This window comes from Hesperophylax consimilis, chromosome 26 (genome assembly GCF_061612785.1).
Source record: "Hesperophylax consimilis isolate HC1 chromosome 26, BYU_Hcon_1.0, whole genome shotgun sequence".
Classification (NCBI taxonomy): domain Eukaryota; kingdom Metazoa; phylum Arthropoda; class Insecta; order Trichoptera; family Limnephilidae; genus Hesperophylax; species Hesperophylax consimilis.
In genome coordinates this window covers 564,499-590,299 of record NC_142861.1, presented here as the reverse complement: position 1 = coordinate 590,299, position 25,801 = coordinate 564,499, and the positions used below count along the sequence as shown (strand labels likewise).

The window sequence follows — 25,801 nt, the reverse complement described above, 5'->3', positions numbered from 1 at the left end:
TGCGCTTATATTTTTCATGAAGTAATTAACAATTTTATTTTAATTTATTTTGAAGATTAATCTAAATAGTGCCTTCACTTACAGCGTCACCTTAAAAAGAAATACAGGCTTTTGAATAAACTGCCATTTCAATTCCTTCAATGCACCGAGAGTAGTAAGAGGGTTGAACCAACGACGTCCGGGTGGGAAGCCAAAGCATTTGCCCATTCGACTACTGATTAGTCAGTCATAATAATATCTTATATACAGTAGGTCAATAAACCAGTATCGGTGCAGATGCCCCTAATGAGGGGCTGTACCAAACATACACTAAAATACTGATTTATAGAATTTACCGTGTTGATGACCGAGGAATGTCCCAAGACCGCAGACGAAGCGGTCGAGTTTAACAGAGGGCGACGGAACTTTGATTAAATTCTCTGTTTGCCCACACAATCTTCACGGAGTTCATTAGAAGCCAACCTCAGCATAGTACAAGAAATAAAGGAAATGGATAGGTAGGTACAAAATTACAAATAAAATAAGATGTTTTATAGTCAAAATATAAAGAGAAAAGTCCAGTTTCAAGCCAACAGTTTATTGATTTAAAGTGTTACAGGCCTAACATGAATATCTGCAGAAATTTTGTTGGATTTGGAATCAATAGTTTATTATAAAAACATTATTAAAAAAAATTGAATAAAATATTTTACCACAAATGTTCTTTTCATCAAATAATAACATAACGAACATTGGCAAACCATACAAAATCTATAACAAATCACTTGAATTTTGTAAAGTATACAAATATTGTTAGCAACATATAAACTTCTTAAACATAACACCTATAGATTGCATTACATTAAAAGCATCTGTGGTATGAATGACACAGCATTAAAGAACCCATAAATTAATGATTATTATACTAAGAGAATGCTTTCAAATAATCATAACTAATTTATTTATCAAGTTTTTTTTTGCCCAGCGAACACGGCACTTTCACTCAACTTTCTCTAAATATAATTTCATAAGATCTAAAATAAATTTAATCAATTTCAAAATTAATTTGCTTCGCAATAAAAAAACTTTCAATATAAATTCAAGCTATGTAAATGCTACCTAGCCAGTGATGTTAGTTCATACACAAGCATTATGTATTATAATAATATTTATTAAGAATGATTGTATGCCGCCGTTACACAAGCTTTAATTAAATTTACTCAAAACATTGTAAAAAGAATATAAATAGTTTTAGTCATGACGGCACAACATACAAACAAAACTTTCAATTAATTTAAGAGTCTGAAAGATTAGCAAACATAGTTGCGACGCTTAAAAAAATGTATTTTCTACAAATAAGATTAGTTTAGAAGAGTGAGAATTGAGAGAACCAACGATTGAGAATTCATTCAGTTTAATAGATGTGCGTTTTGTAATCCAATCGCAATTGATTTCCATATTACTGCAACACAGCTGCTACGTTGATAATACAACCATCCCTTTTTAAGGATGAACAATAATTTTAAATCCGATCAATTAACGAAGTGATGATTTCTTATACCACTAGGTAAATTAGCTACTAAATTAAATTATTATCAAAGAATTTCCAAACCCACCAAACTAGATACGATGCTACGCCAAAAATAACTGTTTAATAATTTACCATCATCGGCTGCGCTTTTTTAGTGTTATGTGTCAATAATTACTTAGTTACAAAGTATCGACAATAACAAATCAGTAGAAAAATAAATATCACCAAGTCACAGTAATACATCACATCAATATTACCACCAACAACTGGTCCAAGAACTTTGCCTCGCCAATTGAAAACACATTGTACTGTCGGATTACAAGAATATTGAAAAACTTGTTGACTGTAATTTGGTACTTCTGAGAAGTAGGTCTGAAACTGTTTGGCACTTGCTCAAAGCATTGGGTAAACATTGTAAGCATTTATTACTTGTTACAAGTAGCGAGCAATTATCTGCCTTTACTTGTTACAAGTAGTGAACCATTGACCAGTTTGAAATAGGCGCAAAACCCGCTACTTCTTTGAAGTATGTGGGGGGTTTGCTTGCAATAAAGGGGAGTAGAGGGTTTAGAATTTGGTGTCCGGTTGTGTATTGTGTATTAGCTAAGTGTTAGAGCCCTATGTGGCTTGAGGAATGGGGGCACTGAGAGCCTCGTGGAGTGCCCTCTGTTGGTCGGGGGTCATGGCCGCTATGCACGCAGCAAATAATTCTGTGTTGCTCTGAAAACAAAACAAATGTTATTACTAAACACATTCAACAAAGATATGGACATTTTTAAAGATGGAGTTATTTTGTAAGCAGTTAGTAACACACAAAAGTCAAAATCATGCAACTGACGTTTATTTTGTTTACATTGCTTTTGGTTAATATTCCAAAGTTTAGGAAGTGACAAAGCCATGGGAAGGCATTATGCCGCTGACGAACAGTGGAAATGTAATAAGTCAAAGTAGGTTTAGTGTGCAGGCAAGGAATGAATGATGTCACAGATCCCCATTAATGGGCAGTAATTCTCAGCCCGTTTGGACGATGATCAGTTGGGAACCATTTACAGGTTGGGGCTTAATGTTACTTCTAAACTAAGCCTTACTAAAGAAAAAATACTTAAAAAATAGGTGATTCGGCACACACCTAATAATAATGTATTGATAGTAGGGTTTAGCTACCCAGCTTACCAATGTAAATACAGTATAATCTTTATAACGTAGCTGCTGCATTGTGGAAAGTTTTATTCTTTTTACCTTTCAAATGGGATACTGTGGATTTACCAATGTTAGATTGTACAACTCTCTCCCATAAGTCCCGGTATATCAGTTGCTTGCTTGGTTGGAATGTCACAAGCTCAATATAATACATTTCCTCTATGATTTTACCAACTACTGCCATCGTCATGTTTTGTCGAGTCAGTGCACTATTCACGAAATGAAGAACTAACTGTTCTTGTTCACACATTGCACACATTTTAACTTTTAAAATAACATCTTGTGTTTTTCAAGCACCCCGTCCCGTCCCCTGTCACCCGGGCGTTCCAAATACTGGAGGTTCAGATTATACTGCAGTGTCAAAAAGTCACAATATGCTCTGGGTATGTTATGGTGCTGTGAATGAATAATTAATTACCTGTAGATCTCTAGTGATGGCGAGAAGTCTCTGTGCCGCGGGCTGGGAGGCTTCAAGTGCCCCAGCTGCGAGCGCAGCGGCGGTGGCGGCCAAAGCGCGCGGCAAACACTCTCCCGATGCCCCCACGCACAGCGGGTGACGCGCCTCCAGCAGCTCCGCCAGATAGCCGTACACGTGGGGAGCTTCGTCGCAGTCTTCAACCAGGGGGAGCCAGGTCACCCTGTAACAAGTCGGATGGTTAATTTTTTACAATAAGCATAGCATGATTAAACTCGGTCGTACAGGTCATTGGAGAAACTCCACACCCGCCAATTGGCGTGTGTGTCAATATATTTCAATGATTTTGAGTTTCAAACGCGTTGTATTTCCTCTGTGAAAATGTAGGCAAGATACTGACACTGGTAGGTATTATTTACCCGCAGTGCTAATTGCTTGACTTATTAATCTGGAATCCTTCGTTACGAGCCTTCAATAACATTGAAAGTCCACATAATAAAAGAATGCCCTGTTCTGGATACATATTTACAGGATTGTGAACAGGTGATGAATACATTAGAATTGGTTAGAAATTCAGTAATGCATGATGAAAACTTACCAGAGTCTTAAAACATCGTCAACATTGATGGCTGAGAAGTTATATTTGAGTACTTTAGTGACTGCGGAGATGGCGTTTTCTGTGGCGTTTATTTTTTCGGGTTGTCGGCTGTCTGCTTCATTTATTACCTGCAGACAAAACAATTCTATAAGTAACTGATTGATATTTATAAAACCTAATAATAAAGGTAGTGGATAATTTATAAAAACAACAACCGGGAAGCATTAATCTTTTGCACACGGCCGTATCAACTGTTGTTACGGCAAAAAGTCTATACTCACACGCGGCCGTATCAACAGTTGATACGGAAACTTTGACGGCCGATATTCCAGCGCTCTTTCGTCATTAATGTATTTCTTGCTCGCTTGGACATTCGTAGAACTATCACGATGCTGACATCTACAAGTATTTCTCAAAAATAAAATTGTATTTCATAAAAAAAGATCCATAATCAAGTGCGCCTCTTCGCGCCTTTGAGTGCTTTAGTTCACAATTTTGTCAACGGATGGCGTTAGTACTAGTATGTTATCTGCGCTTGCGCGCGCCGAGTTGATCTGTGGAATCTGCGCCGATAACATTCTGTGTTCTGCTGTAATATTGAATTATTACGAAAAATTCAAATTAATTTGTTCACTTCAGAAATCATTTTTTTTTTGATTTCTTGTGTTTCGTCTAGCAAATTCAATTTTACTGTATCCACGAGTGACCATATTGTGCCGATTGCGCGTATTTTTTAACATTTTACTGTGTTACAAAACTGAGTTATTGACTTTACTATATACTTTATTAATTTAAATATATTTTGTTATATATATGTATTAGTTATATATTACTAAAGTGCGTGTTATTTTCGTGTTTTATATACTATTTCAAAATTTATTAGGAAACGTTCACAAGTTTTTAGTTTTTTAATTCATTTGATTTTTCGGATAAAAAATGGCCCATAGTTTGGAAGATGATGAAATTGAAAATATATTGAACGTTTTGGATTCTGATTATGAAATGTCCGAAGATGAATTTGAACCTTCGGAACTTTCAGATACAGAAACTCAAGCGAATGAGTCTGTAAGTGAAGAAGTGCTACACTCCTGGGTGTCTGGACCTCATATTCCAATAGTACACGAATTTGATGATTTTCAATCCGGCGTTTCTGTACAATTTAACGAAAATTCAACAGAAAGTGATTTTTTTGAACATTTTTTAAATCGCTCGATTATGAATGAAATTGTTCGAGAAACAAACGACTACCATACTTTTCTTCTCATTTCAAAGGAATTTGGTGCGAAGTCACGAATTCATAAGTGGAAGGACACAAGTATTGAAGAAATGTATCTATTTTTTGCAATAACCATGCTTATGACAAGAAACGAACATTTGACTATTGAAGAGTATTGGAGTACAAATATATTTCTAAGTTCCCCTATTTTTGGCCAGATCATGAGTAGAGACCGATATCAATTGTTGTTGCAAAATTTACATTTCTGTGACTCAAATTCGCTTCCTATAGATCGTCTTTATAAAATAAGGTTAGTTTTAAATCACACCCGAACACTATTTAAGGAGTCTGTGATACCTTATGAAGACCTATGTATAGATGAAAGTATCATTGTTTTCAAGGGTAGGCTAATTTTTAAGCAATATATTCCATCAAAACGACATCGCTTTGGAATCAAAATGTTTGTTTTGTGTGATGTGAAAACTGGATACATTCTAGATTTCATAATTTACTGCGGAGAAGGCACGGAAATTACAGATGAACAAAACTTGGGAATAACCGGCGCTGTTGTTACTACACTCCTAACTGATTATTTTGGCAAAGGGCACAATTTATGGTGTGACAATTGGTACTCAAGTCCAAATTTATTCAATTTTTTGCATTCGAAAAAAACAAATGCCTGTGGGACGGTAAAAAAGAACCGGAAGGAAATGCCAAAATTTATTAAACTGAAAAAAGGCGAATTTGAGTCAAAAAGCCGCGGTCCCCTTTTAGCATTAAAATGATGTGATAAAAGGGATGTACATATGCTAACTACCTTGCACGATAACTCATTTAAGGAAACCAGTAAAATAAATCACCAAACTAAACAACCCATTCGCAAGCCTGCCTGTGTCATTGATTACAATAAATCTATGGGAGCTGTTGACAAAAGCGACATGATGCTGAGCAGTTTATCCTGTATGAGGAAGACCATAAAATGGTATAAAAAAGTATTTTTTCACATACTTGACCTATATTTATTGAATTCATTTATTTTGTACACCCAAGTGACAGGTATAAAAAAATCTCTAGCAGATTTTCAATTGGCGGTTATTATGCAACTAGTTGAGAAATATAAACCAGAGATTTCTCAAATACCAGAGCCTAATACATCAGCCCACCTCAACCCGTTTCGGGTTTTGCCTAAATATGCCGCTAAGCATATGGCCGAATTGATTCCATCAACTGGCAAAATAAAAAAACCGCGTAGACGATGTCGTGTATGCCGATTGAAAAATAAAAAAATGCAGTTAACGAGATACGTATGTAAAGAATGTGGTGTGTCTTTATGTATCGAACCCTGTTTTAAAGTTTACCATAGTTCCAAAAAAATGTGACAGACAGAGATTCCTCTAAAGTGCTTAAAAAACAATATTTATTAAGTGATATAAAATTTATGTGTTATTTTTAAGTGTTGAGTTTAGAAAAGAGTTTGAGAAAAAGTTTTCAGAACTAAAAATGATAAGTGATCATGGTGTCCCACTTATGTCTATCAACGCAGTGGCCTAAGTACACACACGGCGAGTGAATGGCGGGACCACATTCAAAAGATACGGTACGTCTTTGTATGAAATTTTATGTTTTTGTTTTTATAAACATCTAAGAGTGTTGAAACACGAGGATTTGTTTTCATATTGTGGAGAATAATCTGTTCTGTCTATATAGTCCAATAAATAATGCCAGAATGCTATAATTTGACATTTAATTGCGTGCATAGGTATTTGAAAATATGTACCGCGTACGGGTATAGATAAAACGGAGCAAATTAACGCGTTCAAAAGGTTAAAGGGCTGCGGTAAGGAAGCACTGCATACATTTTGTTATCTATTAACACATTGTCGTCGGGACACGGCATTTGCCGTTTTTCGCGGACTGTCGGTCAACTGCGGGACACAGAAAATGCCGTTTTTGTCGACTGTCGGTTTTTGGCGGGAAACGGCATTATACGGGTTTGTTATCAGCGTGAAATAAAACGCCTTGAAGGGTAATTTGCTACCTGGCTGCTAGGCGACAGTCTGTCGACGTTATTTGAGGTGCCTTGTCTGGATTGGCTAGTGTGTTGCTTGTAAAGGCGTCGCCACAAATCTACAGTTTTTATGCGATCTCAATCTCCAGTTTATTTTGAGTCATTTCACTTATTGGACTAATTTTCATACCGCTCGCACTGTTTTGTTTACTGTTTGGTATTTTATTATTTGAATATATTATCATTGTATAGGACTTTATCCCTACAAAAATGTCTTTACAAGCCAATGATACATGCACTTATGGTGTGTGATGGATTATCAACATATGAAGTGTACTGATTCCTTGAAAGAATAAATACTATCATTCATAAGTGGAATGGGCTCTTCAATTAGGCGAGGCAACCGCAAAAGACTCTTTTTGACAAGAAGCAATTAAACTTATGAGTTATTGAGAGTTCGCCTTCGGCCTTAGGCGACACTGTTCAATATTTACGCGATCAGATTTCACACATCCAGCGATTGTAAAATTGCGGGCATGGCAAATATATATTATTATTTATTATATAACTATATGATATAAATAAATATGTTATCTTTTACATGGAATTTTCAAATATTGAATGCTATATACTGAATTAATATCAGGTTTTTATATTCAGCTTTGAAATGTGGTGAAATTATGATGTAATTATAATTTATTTTTGATGATCAAATGTCGTATATGATTTCTTTGAAAATTTCAATCGAAAATATTATTTGGTTTAGAAATTGTATCAATTTTAAGAAAGCGATATATTTTTGCGCTAATCGCGAGAAAAACACCCGCTATAGGCTAGAGTCTATTGTTTGAAGCGCCCGACTGCAATGTGTTAAGTATATTTTTATGTGTTCATTTTCCAAGGAAACATACAAGATTTGATTATGCTTCTTAAAACATGCACTTCATTGCGTGTACTTACTTCAATGAGTCTGGGAACGGCTTGTGCGCACGCTTGTGCAAACTGGTCTCCACCAAACTGTGCCAACACCCCGCAGCCGTAGGCTGCCGCCTGCCGCACCTCGGGCGCCGGGTTCAGGATGGAGCCAATCAGCGGCTCCAAGAAGAACTGCTGGTACTTTACACACGCTGGACCTGAACAACAGACACAACATTCATTATACACTAATTAATTGGTCATCAGTGCTGTTACAATCCTGAACAGTCTTAACCTTCACTCCTGCCGTTTCCCTCCAATTACTCAAACTGAACCAAACCTAACTTAAACTCTCTCCAAACAATTGGAGATACATTACATATAGAGTCCATCTAACCGTATTTCACCGCAAAACGAAAGAAAGTAGAAAATGTACTCAAGATACTGACACTGGTAGGTATTATTTACCCGCAGTGCTAATTGCTTGACTTATTAATCTGGCATCCTTCTTTGTGATTATTTCAACATATGAAGATTCACATAATGGAAGAATGCTATAGTGCTTCTCACACCAATGTGTTCCCGATGATGGGGCGACGTTTGTCCACTCTGGACTGTCTGTGTAAGTAGGCATTGAGAAGAAGGAGAATAAGAAGATAAGGAAGTTACCTCCGAATTCAATGATGTCGTCGAAGATGCAGATGCCCCACTGGTGGTCGGTGGAGGGGCGGTCGGGGCGCAGCAGATTGACAAAGTGCCCCACCACTTGGTCCAGGTATGGGTAGAAGTTGCCCTTGTAGGACATCATGAGGGCGTGGATCACGTCGGCTACCTTTGACAGGCAGTATACGTCATCGTTGTCTTCGTCTTCCAGCTGCTCCTCCACCACCTGGACATCAAATATTCATTCAACAGACTGCTAAATTAGTGTTATACAAACGGATTTCAGTCTGTAGTAATCACAGGGAGAGGTCTCTTCCTACTCACAGATCTTGCTTGAACCACCTCCCTCTCGGACTACATATACAGGGTGGCCACAAAAAACGGATTTCAAAATTCCCTGATAATTCCAGGTTTTCCAGGGAAGTTTCTATATTTTTCCCTGATATGTTTTATTTGGTATAAGGACATATCGTTCAAAATTTTATTTTTGAAACACGATTTTCATCTACGCCAGAAAATTAGAACAGATACATAAATAAAGGGAGTTCCGTCATCTAAAGCATTTATTATTTCCTAGCACCACAATGATCTATTCAAAACAAAATACACTTATTACAAATTTATGATATTTCGCCTGAAGACAATTTGTGTACAAATGAAAAGACCAGACAAAAATAGACAAATAAACAAAATTAAGTACAGTAGAACCCCGATAATTCGAAAAAACGCGTAATTCGAAATTTTCGCCAAAAAATTTTCCGGAGAAAATTTTTTTCATACAAATTTTTTTTTAATTCGAAATTCGTTAATTCGTAATTGGAATTTTATTTTTGTCCGCGCACGAACATTTGTTGGTGAAATTCGAAAAAAATTGATTTTTGCGAAAATAAATCATAATATTTCGTAAATCTGAATCTAAAAGTCAGCCGTGGCGGTAAAACGCCGAAAAATGTATTTTTACGTAGTTATACATCGTCCTAATTAGTATTATTATTTTGTAAATGTGAATCGATTTACACTGGAATGTTGTATTTTTTCAAATTTATTTCGAATATCCGAGTTTGAAGGGCCGAGAAAATACGTTTTACGCAGATATGTCGTAGTTTTACGAGTTTACACCAAATATCTGTATTTAAAGGGTCGGCCGCGAAATTTCGATTTACGCGTAAATGTATCGTATATTTACGAATTTATTTCGAATATTTGAATTTAAATGGCCCGCTGCGACGGAAATCGGCCGCGAAATCTCGATTTACGCGTAAATATATCGTATTTTTACGAATTTATTTCGAATATCTGAATTTTAAAGGGCCCGCCGCGACGGAAATCGGACGCGAAATTTCAATTTACGCGGAAATATATCGTATTTTTACTAACTTTACTTCGAATATCCGAGTTAAAAAATACGGCGCGACAGAAATCGGCCGAAAAATTTCGATTCACGCCGAAATATGACATATTTTTACGAATTTACTTCAAATATCTGAACTTAAAAGGCCGGCCGCGACGAAAAACTGCCGATAAAATTCGATTTACGCGGAAATATTTCATATTTTTACGAATTTACATCAAATATCTTAATTTAAAGGGTCGGCCGCGACGGAAATCGGCCGCGCATTCTCGATTTACACGGAAAAATATCGTATTTTTGGTAATTTTTTTCGAATCTGAATTTTAAGAGCCGGCCGCGACGTAATACGACCGCGAATGCTAGTTTAACGCGGAAATATATCGTATTTTTACGAATTTAAATTCAGATATTTGAAATAATGGGCCGGCAGCGACGGAAAATTACCGCGAAATCTCGATTTACGCGGAAATATATCGTATTTTTACGAATATCTCAATTTAAAGGGTAGGCCGCAACCGAAATCGGCAGCGAAATCTCGATTTACGCGTAAATATATAGCATTTTTACGAATATCTGAATTTAAAGGGACCGCCGCTACGGTAATCGGCCGCGAAAATAAAGAAATAATTGGTATTAATACGAATTTACAACTAAAATACCACCCGGATTTGAAGAGGAGGCCGAGAAAATCGATTTTCAGCGTATTTTTTTTTTTCATAAAAATTCGAATTACGTGGGAATTCGTTAATTCGAAATTTGATTTTTGATGTCCCGTGGATTTCGAATTAACGAGGTTCTACTGTATTGACACTTTGTAAAAATGTTGATAATGATGATCTTTAAATTTTATTACGACCGTACTGGGTGTCCGACCCTTTTGACACTTTGTCGTAACTTTGCTAGCTTTTTCTTTACAAATTTCGCACCTACATAGTACCTATAGGGGAAAAACCAAGGCGGGGGGGGTTTACGACATGATTGTGTTGCAAGGGCTATTTACGAAAATAATAATAAAAAATACCTACTTATCTAGTTTGTCTTTGTCGGCATATCTTTTGTTACACACGCCGCAAGTAAAAGTAATAACTTTGTAAGTAATAACACAACTTTGGGACTTCACAAATCGTAAATAACGAATTTCGTTTTATTTTTGGAATTCCCTGATATTTTAAAATTCCCTGACATTTCCCTGATAATTCCCGGTTAGGTAAAATTCCCTGATAATTCCCGGTTTTCCAGGTCTGTGGCCACCCTGTTATACATATAGCATACCTCATAATAACACTTGAATGAAGTTATGGCTCAAACCACAGATTAACTCTATTAATTGTTTCGAGGAAGTCAGCTTGCAAGGAAAAAGGTTTTTAAAAATAATTATGATTTAAATGCACATATCAATTTTGTAAGCAGTTAGTAACACACAAAAGTCAAAATCATGCAACTGATGTTTATTTTGTTTACAATGCTTTTGGTTAATATTCCAAAGTTTAGGAAGTGACAAAGCCATGGGAAGGCATTATGCCGCTGACGAACAGTGGAAACAACGACGCAATCATCACACAGGTAATAAGGGAGACTTACGTCATCATAATCTTCATCCTTGCGCTTCTCCAGTCTCTGCACCGCTTTCTGGAAGTGTTCTTCCATCAGCTTGTTGATGATTCTCAGGACTTCGGTCATGGCTTCTTCGGTCAGGCAGCCGGCTCCCAACTTCTCAATGCACTGCAAATACCACAAATAGTACATATTTCAAAATGAACGTAATAAAGTGTTTGCCACAGATTTACAAAGGTCCTCCATAAATAGGATATTTTAATACGGTATAACGTTAAGAGTTATTCCCAGGCTGTACTTTTGTACATTGTTCTACATTAACATCCAATTGGGTGAAACTGCAAGGAAAGGATTTGTTAAATTACCTTGGCGAGACTGTAGAGAAGTTCAATGAGGACCTCCTGTTCTGGTTCAGTGTCAATGGCCTTCAGAAGCTCGGGGCAGATGTACGCCCACATACCCTGCAGACAACAGATACAAAGAATAGATTAGTTTCACATTTTCTCTGCGATTGAATTGTAGTCAGTGTAACTGAACTTATGCTGCGCTCACCTGCGAGCTGTAGCCGTAACAATTACCAAAAATCATAGTATGAACGAGGCTTACGGTAAGGGTCGTGGCATGCAAAGAGACTGCCACGTGTTTTCCGTCTAAACCAATGAATGTCATGTTAAGTCAGAATGACAGAATAATATGTATGAGACAATATAGTATAAATAAAACAGAGTTTATTTTTATGATGACCACTGTTTAATTGATTTCTCAAAATAAGAAACAAATCATTTCTTTCCATACATTGTGACCATTCTCGCAGGTGTTATCATTTTCGACCAAAGCGTCTACAAAAAATGTACGCCGCACTAACGAGACACCCGGCTGAAGCTCAAAACGAACACTGCGGAAACTCCGAGTTACCGTTACAGTGGCGTGGATATGACGTATATACTAGAACTTCTAACACGGCTTAGAATAAAGATACAATTGCAGTTGTGAATTTGGTTTGTTTACCTCCAAGAAAACGGGTCCCTTGATCTGGGCGCACTCCAGCAGGTGGGGCAGGGATTCGGCGGCAGCTGTGCGCACGCCATCGTGGAAGTAGAACTTGAAGAGCGGCACCATGAGGCGAACCACCTGCTCCGCGTATTCCGCAAAGCCTTCCTTCAGCTCGCGCGCGTAGCACACCAGCATGTCGCAGGCGGACGCTTTGTCTTCCAAACCTGAAAACAACACACCCACATTACATTACTGGAACTGGACATTCAGACAATAATCTAATATTCCTACGCAGATAATAATGCAAGAGATAACAAACCAAATCAAGCAAAAATCTGATTTTTTAAAGTTTAGAGCAGTCATCTCAATGGGGTATTTTCACAAATTCTGAATACTGTTCAAAATGTGTGAAAGGTTTAAAGTTTGTTTTTCTGATCATTGTACTAAAAATGTGTAATTTTAATATTTTCTTTGACAATTATTGTTTTTTAAAACTGTATAAAACTGCACATTCCAAAAGGGTTTCAACTGGCTACAATGTCATTATGGCATAGAAAACGCCAATGTTTGGTGAGATGGCTGTCACCGACGCCACCAAACTCATAAATAAAAATGAACACGTCGTTTTGGCAGCAAATCGAAAATGGCATATTTTAAATTGTTTATTATTGAATCTTATTTATAATTTATTAATCAACATAAAAATAAATAACTTCATTATCATAATTTTTTGGACAATAACAACAGTGAAAATACCCCATTGGTGGAAGATCTTAAAATTTAAATCCCAGAACAACCATTTTCACATGTAATTTTTAAAATTAAGTCATTCTAAACTAAGTAACCATCACTCAGTTTCCGTAGTGGCAGGCGGAGATAATGGACCGCCAAACAACTCTTAGCACACACTCCTCGCTTCATTCACATTCATACTTCATCGCATACATACTCTTCTGTTATTCTGTAATAAATATTGTCATATTAGTTATCAATTGCATGCAAGCATTTTTTAAGTAATGTCTCTGCAAGCACTGTATTAACACACTTTAATCGGCAAGAGTAGTTCTACCCGTTCGGTCGATTGATGCTTAACGTCGGGAAGGGTAGTTCTACCTTCTGCGCCCGCCTCATTTCAATGGCAGAAAAGAAGAAATTATCTGATGTTTTTATATGAACATTATATACCAATCTCTTTATAAAGGTCCCAACTATATGTACATAATTATCAAATTGCAATGCAAGTCTTTTTTTTGTATTTATCTTGGAGTCTTTTGTGTACATCGATATTTCAACTAAAATGGCTATTATTATTGAACACCTGACACTTGATAGGTATTGCGTTTGAAGATCAACGAAATAAGTAATTTAGATAACATATTCTGTTATTCTAATAATTCAATTTCTGGAACCAGGGTTTTTATGACCATGAAACCCGAAACAAATCTTTCTATCTCTGTTCCGCACCCACTCAACTTCTAGGTGCGAGCGAGAGGAGAGTGTCGAGCATTTAAAAACAGCAGGTATCGGCAAACACAGTTAGGCGGACCATAATAAATATTTACAAGTGCGTGCCAGTTTTTAAAAAGCAAATTGTCCTACGATTGTGTTCCGAGGAGATAATATTTATATTTGCTTTTTCAAACCTTTCAAAATGGATTCTGAAAATTACGAAAGTGATAACGAAATCGTCGCAGATAATTTATCTGCCTGTTCTAGTAATTATTTGCCTGAATTCCATAGTGAAAGAGAAGAATCTAGTGGAAGTGAAGAAATTCCTTGTAGGAAAAGAATGTCAGTGATGCCATTACAGTTCAGTGATTCTGAAGAAAGTGATATGGAGGAAGAACAAGGAAATATTAGATGAACAATTTTTAGACGTAAACTGTAACTGATTATATAAAGGTGATTAAAAACTTAAACCTAATAGTGTATGGTGAAAAAAATAAACAATATTATGTGAGCAATACGAGAAGCATTCTACGCTAAGTGATTATTCTAAATTTCATTTGAAAAAATAACCAATATTATTAGCACGTTCCGATGGTTTTGGTCCGCTGTATCGTGCGAGAGGCAATTGCACACGTGGTATTTCAATGAGTAATAATGTGTTACTCTGACGATACTTGAGAAGTGGCAATTGTTTTTGTTTTTATAATGATTTGGGCTTGGTGAAAATATAATAATTTGTAATTTTATAAAATTGAAACCTAGTTTATACTTAAAAAATTGAACACTAATTTTTTTTTTTGGTTTATAATGAGTCTAGACTCATTTGAGTGCTCCAAAGATCTCCGTGGAGGGGATACTCGCCTCGGACTCAACAATGACTTTGTTTTCGATTTATTATGTTGCATTAGAAATAATACTTGGTTTTCAGCTACAAATTATATAGCTTGGGTATGCTGAGTTAGTATGTAGAAAATTTTATTGAAATATTTCTATTATTTACGAAGATATAGCGATTTAAAACAAATTAAACAAATTCGCGCGGGACCTTTATTTTCGCCCGTTTTCAGCGGTCAGCCGGCGAAAAAATAACCCGATCAAAGTGTGTTAAAATGATTTAACAAGAAATGTGTAGGCAATTAGTATCCAAAACACACACAAAAGTCATGTTCATGCTTCTGGTTAATAATAGGTGACTAACCCTTTGAAAGGCATCGTGCAACAACAATGCAATCTTCACACTATTAATATTCCAGCTTGATTTAAAATGCAGACTACAATATTATATAATAATTTGGTAGGGCTCGGAACAACCCATAAATTAATATTGAACCTTTCAAGCAGGTCGTCCTAAGCTGTTTTAGAATTTTCTCCTGTTTTATAGGATCAATCGTCGTCCCCAACGTCGCAAAACCTACGAAAATAATTAGAAAAAATAATATTTCATTTAGTTTGCAAATAAAATATTTAGGCAGTTGTTATTGTTCCGAGCCCTTCCTAAAGTAATAATTAGTTTTCACGGCAACTTCTGTGTCAAATTTGTTGGTTGTGATGAGTTACATTTTCTTTTTCTTCATTCGTGTTCGAAACAACGGTAAATAAAGGCGAAATTTAGCACAACACAACCACAAATGATAAAAGAATATGAGCAACCCTTTAAAAACTGTGCATGTCCTTAGAAAGAAATTAAAGGTATGCCACTGACAGCTGGTTGCAACTTCTCATAAACAATGCAGGGCACAGAGTAGTTACAGCGGAAGGACTGTAACACCTTTTTTTTTCTCCATAAAATGATCACAAATTATTTTCTCAAGGCACTTTTTAGCTCCCCACAGACCACATTAGAATTATGTAGGCGACACATTACACTATACGTATCATGACTTGGTCTATTTCAACACATCGCTCGCCACACACTACCAATGGGAATGTATGGCAAGTGATATGCTGAAATAGGTCAAGTCACGAAAATATAGCACGATCTGTCACGGGCATTAAGGTAGGGTTTGTTTAATTTGGAAAGAAAACAAGATAATATATTGGGGGTTTTGGAGATGTGCAATGAAACTATTTTCTTTATAGGATAATTCTCTTACATTGGAATGATCTTATTAATTTAAATTCTATTGATGTATGTTTATTGGTCTAAGTTTGAAGAATTACGGGATGATAGTTTTTGTTCTAGCTTTATTAAGCCACCCTTGAGTTGATATTTTTCAAAAATGGCAGTGATGGTTGGCTGTTGATCATTTGAAAGTTGGTAATCTCACCGGCAGTTCTGATGCCGAAGTTCTGCTGCTCGCCGAGGTTGACAAACTGCCAGTCCACATCGTCCTCGATGGACTCCAGGTCGTCGTTGTCCAGCAGCGCTACCTCGGGCTTGATGGCGGCCATGCGCATCACGGGGGGCATCACCAGTGGGAGATACTGCTCAAACTTCTTGCCTGAAACCATTAATATTGTTAATACTAATGCCCTTTGTTTGCTACCAGCCCGGGAAATAAAAGCAAAGTAAAGTGTAATATTGTCAGTGCTCAGTGGAGCCAGCGGTGCCATAAAACATGACAGAGTTGGAACTGAACACTGTTAATTTACCAATGTTATGGAAGTCATGGGACCACAGAAGGTATATTCCATCACTAACGAAACATTGGCACCAGTTAAATGGTGGAAAATAATGAACATGAATCAGACATTACAATTTCTTCCACACGAATACACAAATATCCCATGCTCGATGATTCTAGTATCTTGGCCACCACGGACATACACAGGCACTTTTAGAGAATCCAACAATATGTGATTTCAGTAGCCGTGTGCATATGCGTGTGGGTAAACAACATGCGAATCAGATACTTGCTTATCCCTGTGAAAGAAGGGCCTTGTAACATGTTTTTACACAGTTATCTTGATCTTGCAGCAAAATCAATCAATTAACAAGTTAGAACCACTTAGAACATTAGAACGTCAAAAGATGTAAATATGATAATAGCGGTCAAGACATTAAAACGTCTTTTCACGTAAACGCGCGAGATTTTACAAAAATTGATTTATTTCCATCACTAGTATACGGATTGCCATGATTTAAAAAACAGAGTATCGATAATGAATAACGCTACGCGTCTGTATTCAAGAATATCTATGGAATGTAGAGGTGCATTATCTAAGTCGATTGGATCTGTCATCTTGTTTGTTCATAATTTATTGCGTTTCTAAATAATTTATTAAAAATATTTTAGTTTGGACGGTTAATATTTTGAGGTGACTAATAGTTTTTAATTATATTTCTTCAATATATAAAGTGTTATTTCTTTATGATACTCAGAAAAAAGTACATTTTTCACAGCTTTGAAATAATGGTCACCGATTTTTACATATTTTTGACGTTTTCAGAAAATGTATATTTAGAAACGCAAATATTTACGTATAACAAAACAATACGATAGTGAATTTCATAATCTTTCCAAAACATTTTTTAGAATGAGGCTACGTTTCCCAAAACGTGAGTTATGAAGCTTTTAACAAAACTCGTGAATAACACAAAAATGTTCACGTTTTGACAGTTCGCAAAGGAACACAAAGTAAATAAAAGTCTTTGTCTGAGAGGTTAAGTATGTCTGGATCTTCTGCAGCAGTTGATTCCAAGTTGCTACCTTAATAAGTGATTATAATTTATAATTAAAAAAAGCATATAAAAGAACATGGTAGCATAATTATCTGTTTGTCTATTGTAGTTTGGCTTTGGATTGTTCTTCTAAAGACAATGTTTCAATGTACGTAGGTGTTGTTCTCACCTAGAATCTTGCAGATCCGGGCCCAGGCGGAGATGAGGTAGGAGGTCTGGGGATCATCCTCGGGCAGGTCACCCTCCGTGTGTGTCTTGAGGAGGAGATCCATCACCTCTGAAGCGTCGCGCATGAATTTCTCTTCACCCACAGCCAGACCTGTTATCACTTAGTCATTAGCACAGCTAAACCTGTTGGTGTCAGACTGAAGGTTGGGAAGTACAACATAACAGTATGGGGGCTTTATAGAAGCTCCAGTAAATCTGGCAACTGTGCAGATATCAAGTATGCCCAGGGGCTGGATTGCCATCTCTAATGCACAGAGGCAAACAATATAGGCTGAGTCCATTATTTAAAGTGTTTTAATGGAACGTGCACAGTTGATGATCAAGAGAATGGCTTGTTTTTTCAACTCATTTTTGTGTAAGTTGGCTCGTACGTGGATCAAGCTACCCTTCCTTAACCCGCCTCGTTACGCTTCCCGGGTGGCGACATAGTACCTCTGTCTACACTGTAAAGACAGGGGCACTCTTGTGAGGTGTCACATAAAACATTCTGTTTGAAAAAGATGAATTGAACTGTAAGCGGTTTTATATCAACGAACAAGAGTCATAAGTCGACTGATGTAATGTGAAAGCCGCTAAATTAATCTTCCAATAATTTTTTCATATTGCATATAGCCCAGTAAATTAAGCTTTGCAATCCTCCATTTTGGAACTAATGAACAGCATGTGAATACCTTGATATTCTTCACTCTACAAGCTCCCAAAGAGGGTACTAAAAACCAACACTTTTTTAAATCCATGAACTGTACCCACAAAATTTACACGAGCGAAGCTATATACTTTATATATTAGACTGCAAAATTAAGCATATAACTGGCTCAAAAGGAAAACTTAACTGAAATTAATTGTATATTGAACAGTATGTGTAAATCTCACCGATGAGACTGACGCATTCGATGGTTTTGCCTCTAAGCATCTTCAGTTCCTCGGTATTGGCGTTCAGGATGATGTACTTGAGGCACGGCATCAGGCGGTCGTAGTAGATCACAAACTCCTTTTCCGCCGTGTCGGCGACCGAGGCTATGGTCGTCACCACCTGCTCCAGTACCAGCTTTGTGCCAATCTCCACCAACTGGAAAGGAAACACAATATTAATATTATTGTACACAGATGCCTGAAGATGCTGGTGTGAATGCTGTACACAGTGGAAGGTTCTCTGTAGAACTGGAGATTGATGCTTTCGACACAACTAACATTTACCCAGTGGCGGTTCTTCTATGGGGGTCATTTGGTCAATTTTACTAATTTACACCAAATACCTGAATTTAAAGTGTCGCCTATGAAATCTCAATTTACGCATAAATGTATCGTACTTTTAAGAAATTAATTTAGAATATCTGAATTTAATGGGCCGGCCGCGATGAAATCGGCCATGAAATTGCAAATAAATAATTGGTGTTATTGCGAATTTACTCCAAAGATACTACTCGAATTCAAAGGGGCGGCTGAGGAACTCGATTATCGGTGTAATTTTTTTGTCTTCATAAAATTTCAAATTACGTGGGAATTCGTTAATTCGAAAATAGTTTTTTGATGTTCCGTGGATTTGGAATTAACGAGGTTCTACAGAATGTATTAATAGTTCATATTAATTTATCTTGACTGACCACTTCTGGACCCCTCTGCTTTTACCACAGACTAATTGTGTTCAACAGAATGGTTTCCTTCTCCTCAAGACCTACTTCAACTAATGCGCACATGGTGAAATATGTGCCTTCACATGTGCGCCTCGTCTGTGAACGTCACTAATAAGTAACATTGTAATTGTTTGGTGGAGCCAACAATGCCACAAAATATGACAAAGTCGGAACCAAACATTGTTAATTTACCAATGTTATGGAAGTGATGAGACCACAAGAGGTATATTCCATCACTAACGAAACATTGGCACCGGCTGTTGTCAGCAACTGGTGGAATGGTCATAAATAATATACAATAAGAATAGTAATCTACTACAGATACTTTACCAGGGATGGACAAAACTCTTTACGTGGAATTATTTTGACCATTTTTAGCATTTCTGCTTCCGAGGAAGAGAGCGAAAAACAAAACTTGGTAGGAATGAAAACTACTTATGGGGAAGGTTATAAGCGGGTTTTACTGTATCTAAAATCCAGGGACCTAAAAAGTTTGCTTAATTATTTTGGGAAAAGTTGTGAAATTTTTCAGTCAAAGCGGTGGTATTTACAAGAAAAACGATAGTTTCTTTCTTGATAATAATGACCAATGCGACATTTTTGAGATAAAGTTAGAGCTGCATCCCAATTAAAACCCATTCATTGGGATGCAGATCTTTTTATTTTGACAATTTATTCTTTTAAAATACATACACAAAACATATGTATTTATATTGTTACAAAAATACATAGTGAATGGCATAAGAACAAAATAGTGAAAAAATATGTCTTTAGTATTTCTACACCATCTTGAATAGCCATTCAAGTTTGTCAAAACCATTGAACAAGAAATATTATTTATAACATATTTAATATGACTATTATTTAATTGAATATTATCAGAACGGTCGGTGGCTGAGTTGATATCTCGTTTGGGTCTCACTCAGGCGTAGGTGTTTCAATTCCTCGGCTGGCTCCTCAAGTCCTTCGTCACAACACAAGCAACATTTTCCGCTTACTGTGGTGGTAGTAGGAGATTTTCAAACATTGTCAGGTTATCCGTAACCCGGGAATGTTTGTCTTTCTTATAATTTTTTTAAAATACCATTGTGTAATATGCCTTCATCTTTAGGGAGCACAGTTTGTTAACACCCGCGCTGTGCAAGCGGGTTATACAGAGCATCGGACCATCGCAAAAGCCAATTTTGAAAGTCTACTAAGTAATAAGTAAAGAATGATATAATAGTAGTATGTTAGGCTAACCTCCTTGAACTTGGTGGTGAGGATATGTTCCAGTTTGTTCATGATGGGGTCCAGGTACTGGGTGAGGATATTCTTGGGGCAGTCTTCGCTGAAGTTGACGAGAGCTGCAGCAGCATGAGCCTGTAAATATCAATTACTACATTAATGCAACCGTAAAACAACACAATTTAGCAACATAGATTACGTATATTGTAAAATTTTTGATGAATGGGTAATATACACAGAATGTTAAACACCACGAAAAGAAAGTTCTAAACAAAAAAGTTATAGCACAAAATGAACTTCAAATAAGATGGTAGATTCACCATTCTCCTGATTGCATCACTACTTTCCAGACTCCATGTACATAGAGACAATATATTTTTAGTTTTCTATTTTATTATAGATAATTTTTTGATGTGAATACCACAAGAGTCCCAAACGCTCCCAGCCGTCTGGAGTCAGTGAGACTACGGCATCCCCAATTGGGGTATGTTGTGAGGCTGAAGGTAGTGGGGGAGGGAAGGAAGAGTACCTGGCTATTCAAATCTGGTCACCAAACACTGGCTAAAGCCATTTCAAGCAACATTTCAATCCTGAATGGTGTATACGTACGTGGTGGAAAGAAAACTATATATTATTAAGTGAATAAATTGTGAAATAACTCAAATTAATAAAATAAAATGTACTCGCACAAGCTGGGATTTGAATCAAGAGCCTTAGCCTTCGACCACGGAGGCCATCAAATGGATATTTCAAATCTCCATAACAGAAATAACTTAACGAGCTGAAGTTGTAACTATAATAATAACTTAGTACATCAGGTAAGTATGGCGCTGTATATTATCTCCATATATAGTTAGTAGATCATTGAAGAAGTGTATTATATAATTGTACAGCGCCCTTGAGGTGATTTTGCACAAAAACGGCCCTATATAAATCATCCAAATATTATTATTATTATAACGTAAAGAAAAATGTCAATATTCAGAAGAGCTAACGGTGCCATAAAACACGACAAAGTTAGAACGGAATATTTTTAATTTACCAATGTTATGGAAGTGATGGGACCACACGAGGTTTATTCCATCACTAACGAAACATTGGCACCGGCTGCTGTTGGCAACCGGTGGAATATTTAGTGTTAAAATGTAATTTACCTGAACTCTGGGATTTGCTCCATCATCCAAGACCATCAGAAGGCCGGGCACAACTTTGTCGTGGAATTTCTTCTCAAAAATGGGAGCAAAGTCTGTGGACATCTGACCGATGGCGTTGCAAGCCGCGTGTCTGACGCGGGGATGCTACAAACAAGAAACATCATGGTATTAGATTCAACTACATCATAGAGGAACATGCAATAGATCAATCCTACGTCAATCATGTAGTTATCAGGCGACGTTAGGCGGTACAAGTAAACAGATTCAGCAATTGATTCCGAGAGCCGGTAGACAAAAGCTGCCTAATTAATCTTGGCATCTTGACTGTCACCGAGCTTCAGTTAACAATAAATGTTGTTGTGGCTTATTAATGAACGGTGGCAGACTAACGAAGCTCGTAGATGGCATGTCATACATGCCATCAATTAAATCCGGAAAGTTGTTCAGAATATCACATTCAGAGTTATGGAAGACGTAACTAAGCAATTAACTTCCTTTTTAGTGTCGGGAACAAAATGTGGACTGCCAATGTATATTAAAAATAGTGTATTTCAAATTATTTGTATGTCCATAGCCGTTTCTCGTTTAGGAACCTTGATCCAATGTTCCATCGTAAGGCGATTTCGTGCTCAGAAAATGAATATAAAATTATTGTAAGGTAGCTAATCGATCCAATATCGATTTGACCATCTGATTCCAAGTGAAACATTCAACGAAAGCCTTCAATGGAAAATGTGGAGAACTTTGTTAAGAGTGGGTTATAGGGCAGAATGGTGATTTGCTGGAAAACGGCTCTCTAAAACGGCTTAATACTACCTTTCGTATGTCATTCTCAGACTTCATATTCTTTGTTACCAATTAATGGACTATTATTTTTCAGTCTGCCTATTTTTTTTGTAGTTGTTGTAGGCATTCGACCATAAAAAATAAAAACATTGATACACCATACAACCCACTTTTAAAACTTGGGTGTATGATTATCGCGTTAATAACGGCTTTACACTATATTTTTAATTTAAAATATGTATATAATACACACATCTGTAGAAGTACGGCCTCTTATTATCGTTATGCTATCTGTGGATATTAACAATTAAATAAATACTTCATCTTGCACCAAATTTTCAACGCATTTCACAGTTTTTTACTTATTCCGGGATGGAAGCCCCCGGTGATGGCGGTGAAACTATAGGCTCCCTGTTTTACGGCTTATATATTTCGAAAATGCCATCAAAATGTTTCATTAATGGGTCTAAAAGTAGAATACCGACTCACTTAAAGAATTGCAATAATCTTATGAAGCTACAAAAACAGTAAGTACTCACAAATTCTCTTTTTTCATGTAAATTTGACGTATTGTATTTTTTCAAGTGTCATATTTTTTAAAAGTTGTAAAATCCAACATTTAATATGCGTTCCTTTTCCTAACGGTTAGCACTAACGTCATGTTGTTTACTGGCGGCATCTTTATGCAAGTGTGTGTGAGAGAATTCATTGTCTTTACGCGCTCTGACTAAGTGGGAGAGTGAACGTTTTTTCATAGGGCACGTTTGGTAATTGAACCAAAAATTACCAATATTATTTTTCTCTTTGTAGATCAATATTATGATTTATCCATGGCAGCCGGAAAAAATACTCCAAACAAGGTATGCTTCAAGTAACGAATAAATGAAAAAAGATTATTGTTTAGCTGTACTAAATAACACAGAATAATTTAACAAATATACAGGGTGTCCGGAAACTCGTAGTACAAGCGGGAAACTGGTGAATCTACATCACATTTGGAGTCGATTTTGTAGTATATATTTTTTTTATTTGAGCTTTCGTTATCGAGTAAATCGAGTTTGAAGTTGATTTTTTTAATTTTTTTTTTTTTTAATCAAATTCTTATAAATTATTACTGAAGATCAAAGTACCCAACTAATTAAAACTATTTGAAAGTAAAACAAATGAAGAAACTCGGATTTGAAGCATTATTTTGAAATCACCCTTCATTTAACCCGGTGTAATCATAAAATATTTCTGCTTTGCAGGGTTAAAACATCTGTTATTCAACCCTTAACACCAGAAAAAACTTTAACCCTAAAATAGCCAAAAAATATTTTTTTTTGGTTTTTTTTTTTTTTGAAAATGCTCAAATCAAAAAACTTTATGTTTTTTTGGGTTCCCCATGTGGTGTAGATTCTCCAGTTTCCCGCTTGTACTACGAGTTTCCGGACACCGTGTATAAATAAAAAATAAAATTTCTTTTATTTCTCGAGGTCAATTTATTAATGATGTTATTAATATGTATAGATATTCTATCAAATATAAAATAAGAAATTTACCAAATAAATCCACCTTCGATTTTCTCGAAAACGAAAGCTCAAATAAAAAAAGTCATAACCCAAAATTGACAATAAATGAAAGGTTATTCACAAGTTATCCCTTTATAGGACAACTTTTTTTAAAACGATACGCCCTTAATGGTTTTATTTATGTATTCTATATTCATTTTGATGAACAGAAAAAAACTTTTTTTTGCTTAGCTTTTTTGAAATTTTCGATTTTCCAGCGGGTTTTTTTCTGACCGGTGTCCATTTAAAAAAATGATATAAAATTATTGTTTTCATTACAAAACGACAGGTTGGTAAGGAAAAATGTACTTTTATTTATTTGCGTTACAGGGAAATAACTGCTTTGATAATTTTATAGAGAAACTGACCAGGACGCGATTTTCGTAAATTTACTCAACATGTGAGAACTTTGGGCGGTTGGTTCGATTCAAGACCTCTGTGCGTTACCTCAGAATGATTACAACCCAAGGGCTTATAACTTGTAAACATAAAGAAATATAAACCTTAATGTTGCAGATCTCAAAACTATCCGTTTTTAGCTTATGACCTATAAAGGGTTTTACCGTTTATACCACGAGTTTCCGAACACCGTGTAAAACAAACTATATTTATCGGAAATGTTTCTCAACACTAATGACAACAGCAAGTGAATGATGAAACATTTATAAAAAATGTCAAATTAAATGCTTTACCAAAATAGTAGGTTCTGCAAATAAGTCATACTTTTTTGTTGTTTGTTTTACTTAATATTTCACATTCATATTATACGTTCATTGCTTTGCGACAAACGCACATGTGACGTTATATTTTAACAAGTTCATTAATGTACGACTACCGCCCTCTAGTGACAAAAAAATGAAGACATTTTGACAGTTTGCGAAATTTCGCTATCATATAACAAGCGCTTAATTTGATTTTTAGTCTAATTAAAGAATTAAGTTTAAAATGTGGGCAAGATACTGACACTGGTAGGTATTTTTTACCCGCAGTGCTAATTGCTTGACTTATTAATCTGGCATCCTTCGTTACGAATCTTCAATGGGTGAAGGTTCACATAATAAAAGAATGGCCGGTATTAATAATTAGTATTGTATTGTCACCTGATCGTTGAGGAAGCCCAACACGCCGGTCATGATCTCGTCGAGCATCATCTCCATCTGCTTGTGGCAGCCCTCTCCGGCAGAGGACACGGCCATGAGGGCGGCGTGGCGCTGCCTCCAGTCCGTGGAGCCCAGCATGGCGGGGATGGAGGCCATGATGAGGGAGAGCATGGTCTTGCCTCCGAGGGCACAGCACAAGCGGTCCAGGGCGGATTCCGCTACTACGCTGTTGCTGGAAAGTAAATGACACGTACAGGAAAATCATTTTAAAGAGGGCACACATTGAAAAAGTTTTGCACTGCACAAGAATGTTTTCAAAATGATTCTACTGTTATCAAATATAATTTGCATTTTTAGAAAGGGCTTTTGGTCAGATGGATAGAAAGGTGACGAGAAGAGGCTCCTATTTAATAAATCTGCATAACGGAAGCCTAAACTTGGTGGGTTAGTATGGAGGCAAATACCAGGCAGACTCTGAAATTGCGCATTCCCTACTGTCGAGTGACGCTCTCATATAATACAGTCATTTAAGTTGAACGTGGCGTGGTGTAATATTTTTTCACACAATTTTTTGTCGGATTGACATAACGGAATAAAAAAAGATCTGAAACCTTCAGTGAATTACACT

The 25,801-nt window shown here is 36.4% G+C and overlaps 1 protein-coding gene across 1 annotated transcript in view; it reads right to left on the bottom strand.

Annotated features, from left to right (window-relative positions):
* Window positions 1-556: 556 nt before the first annotated feature.
* Window positions 557-25,801, bottom strand: part of Karybeta3 (karyopherin beta 3) — a 35,217-nt gene continuing 9,972 nt past the window's right edge. The window contains exons 7-20 of the mRNA XM_089647567.1: window positions 25,174-25,405; window positions 21,738-21,881; window positions 20,599-20,718; window positions 18,596-18,791; window positions 17,664-17,813; window positions 16,140-16,313; window positions 12,439-12,647; window positions 11,796-11,891; window positions 11,458-11,598; window positions 8,532-8,751; window positions 7,908-8,080; window positions 3,724-3,851; window positions 3,129-3,348; window positions 557-2,230 (exon numbers count right to left, since the gene is read on the bottom strand). Coding sequence (XP_089503693.1) covers window positions 2,129-2,230; window positions 3,129-3,348; window positions 3,724-3,851; window positions 7,908-8,080; window positions 8,532-8,751; window positions 11,458-11,598; window positions 11,796-11,891; window positions 12,439-12,647; window positions 16,140-16,313; window positions 17,664-17,813; window positions 18,596-18,791; window positions 20,599-20,718; window positions 21,738-21,881; window positions 25,174-25,405 — 2,305 coding nt within the window. The 3' untranslated portion in view covers window positions 557-2,128. The remainder of the gene's footprint in view (window positions 2,231-3,128; window positions 3,349-3,723; window positions 3,852-7,907; window positions 8,081-8,531; window positions 8,752-11,457; window positions 11,599-11,795; window positions 11,892-12,438; window positions 12,648-16,139; window positions 16,314-17,663; window positions 17,814-18,595; window positions 18,792-20,598; window positions 20,719-21,737; window positions 21,882-25,173; window positions 25,406-25,801) is intronic.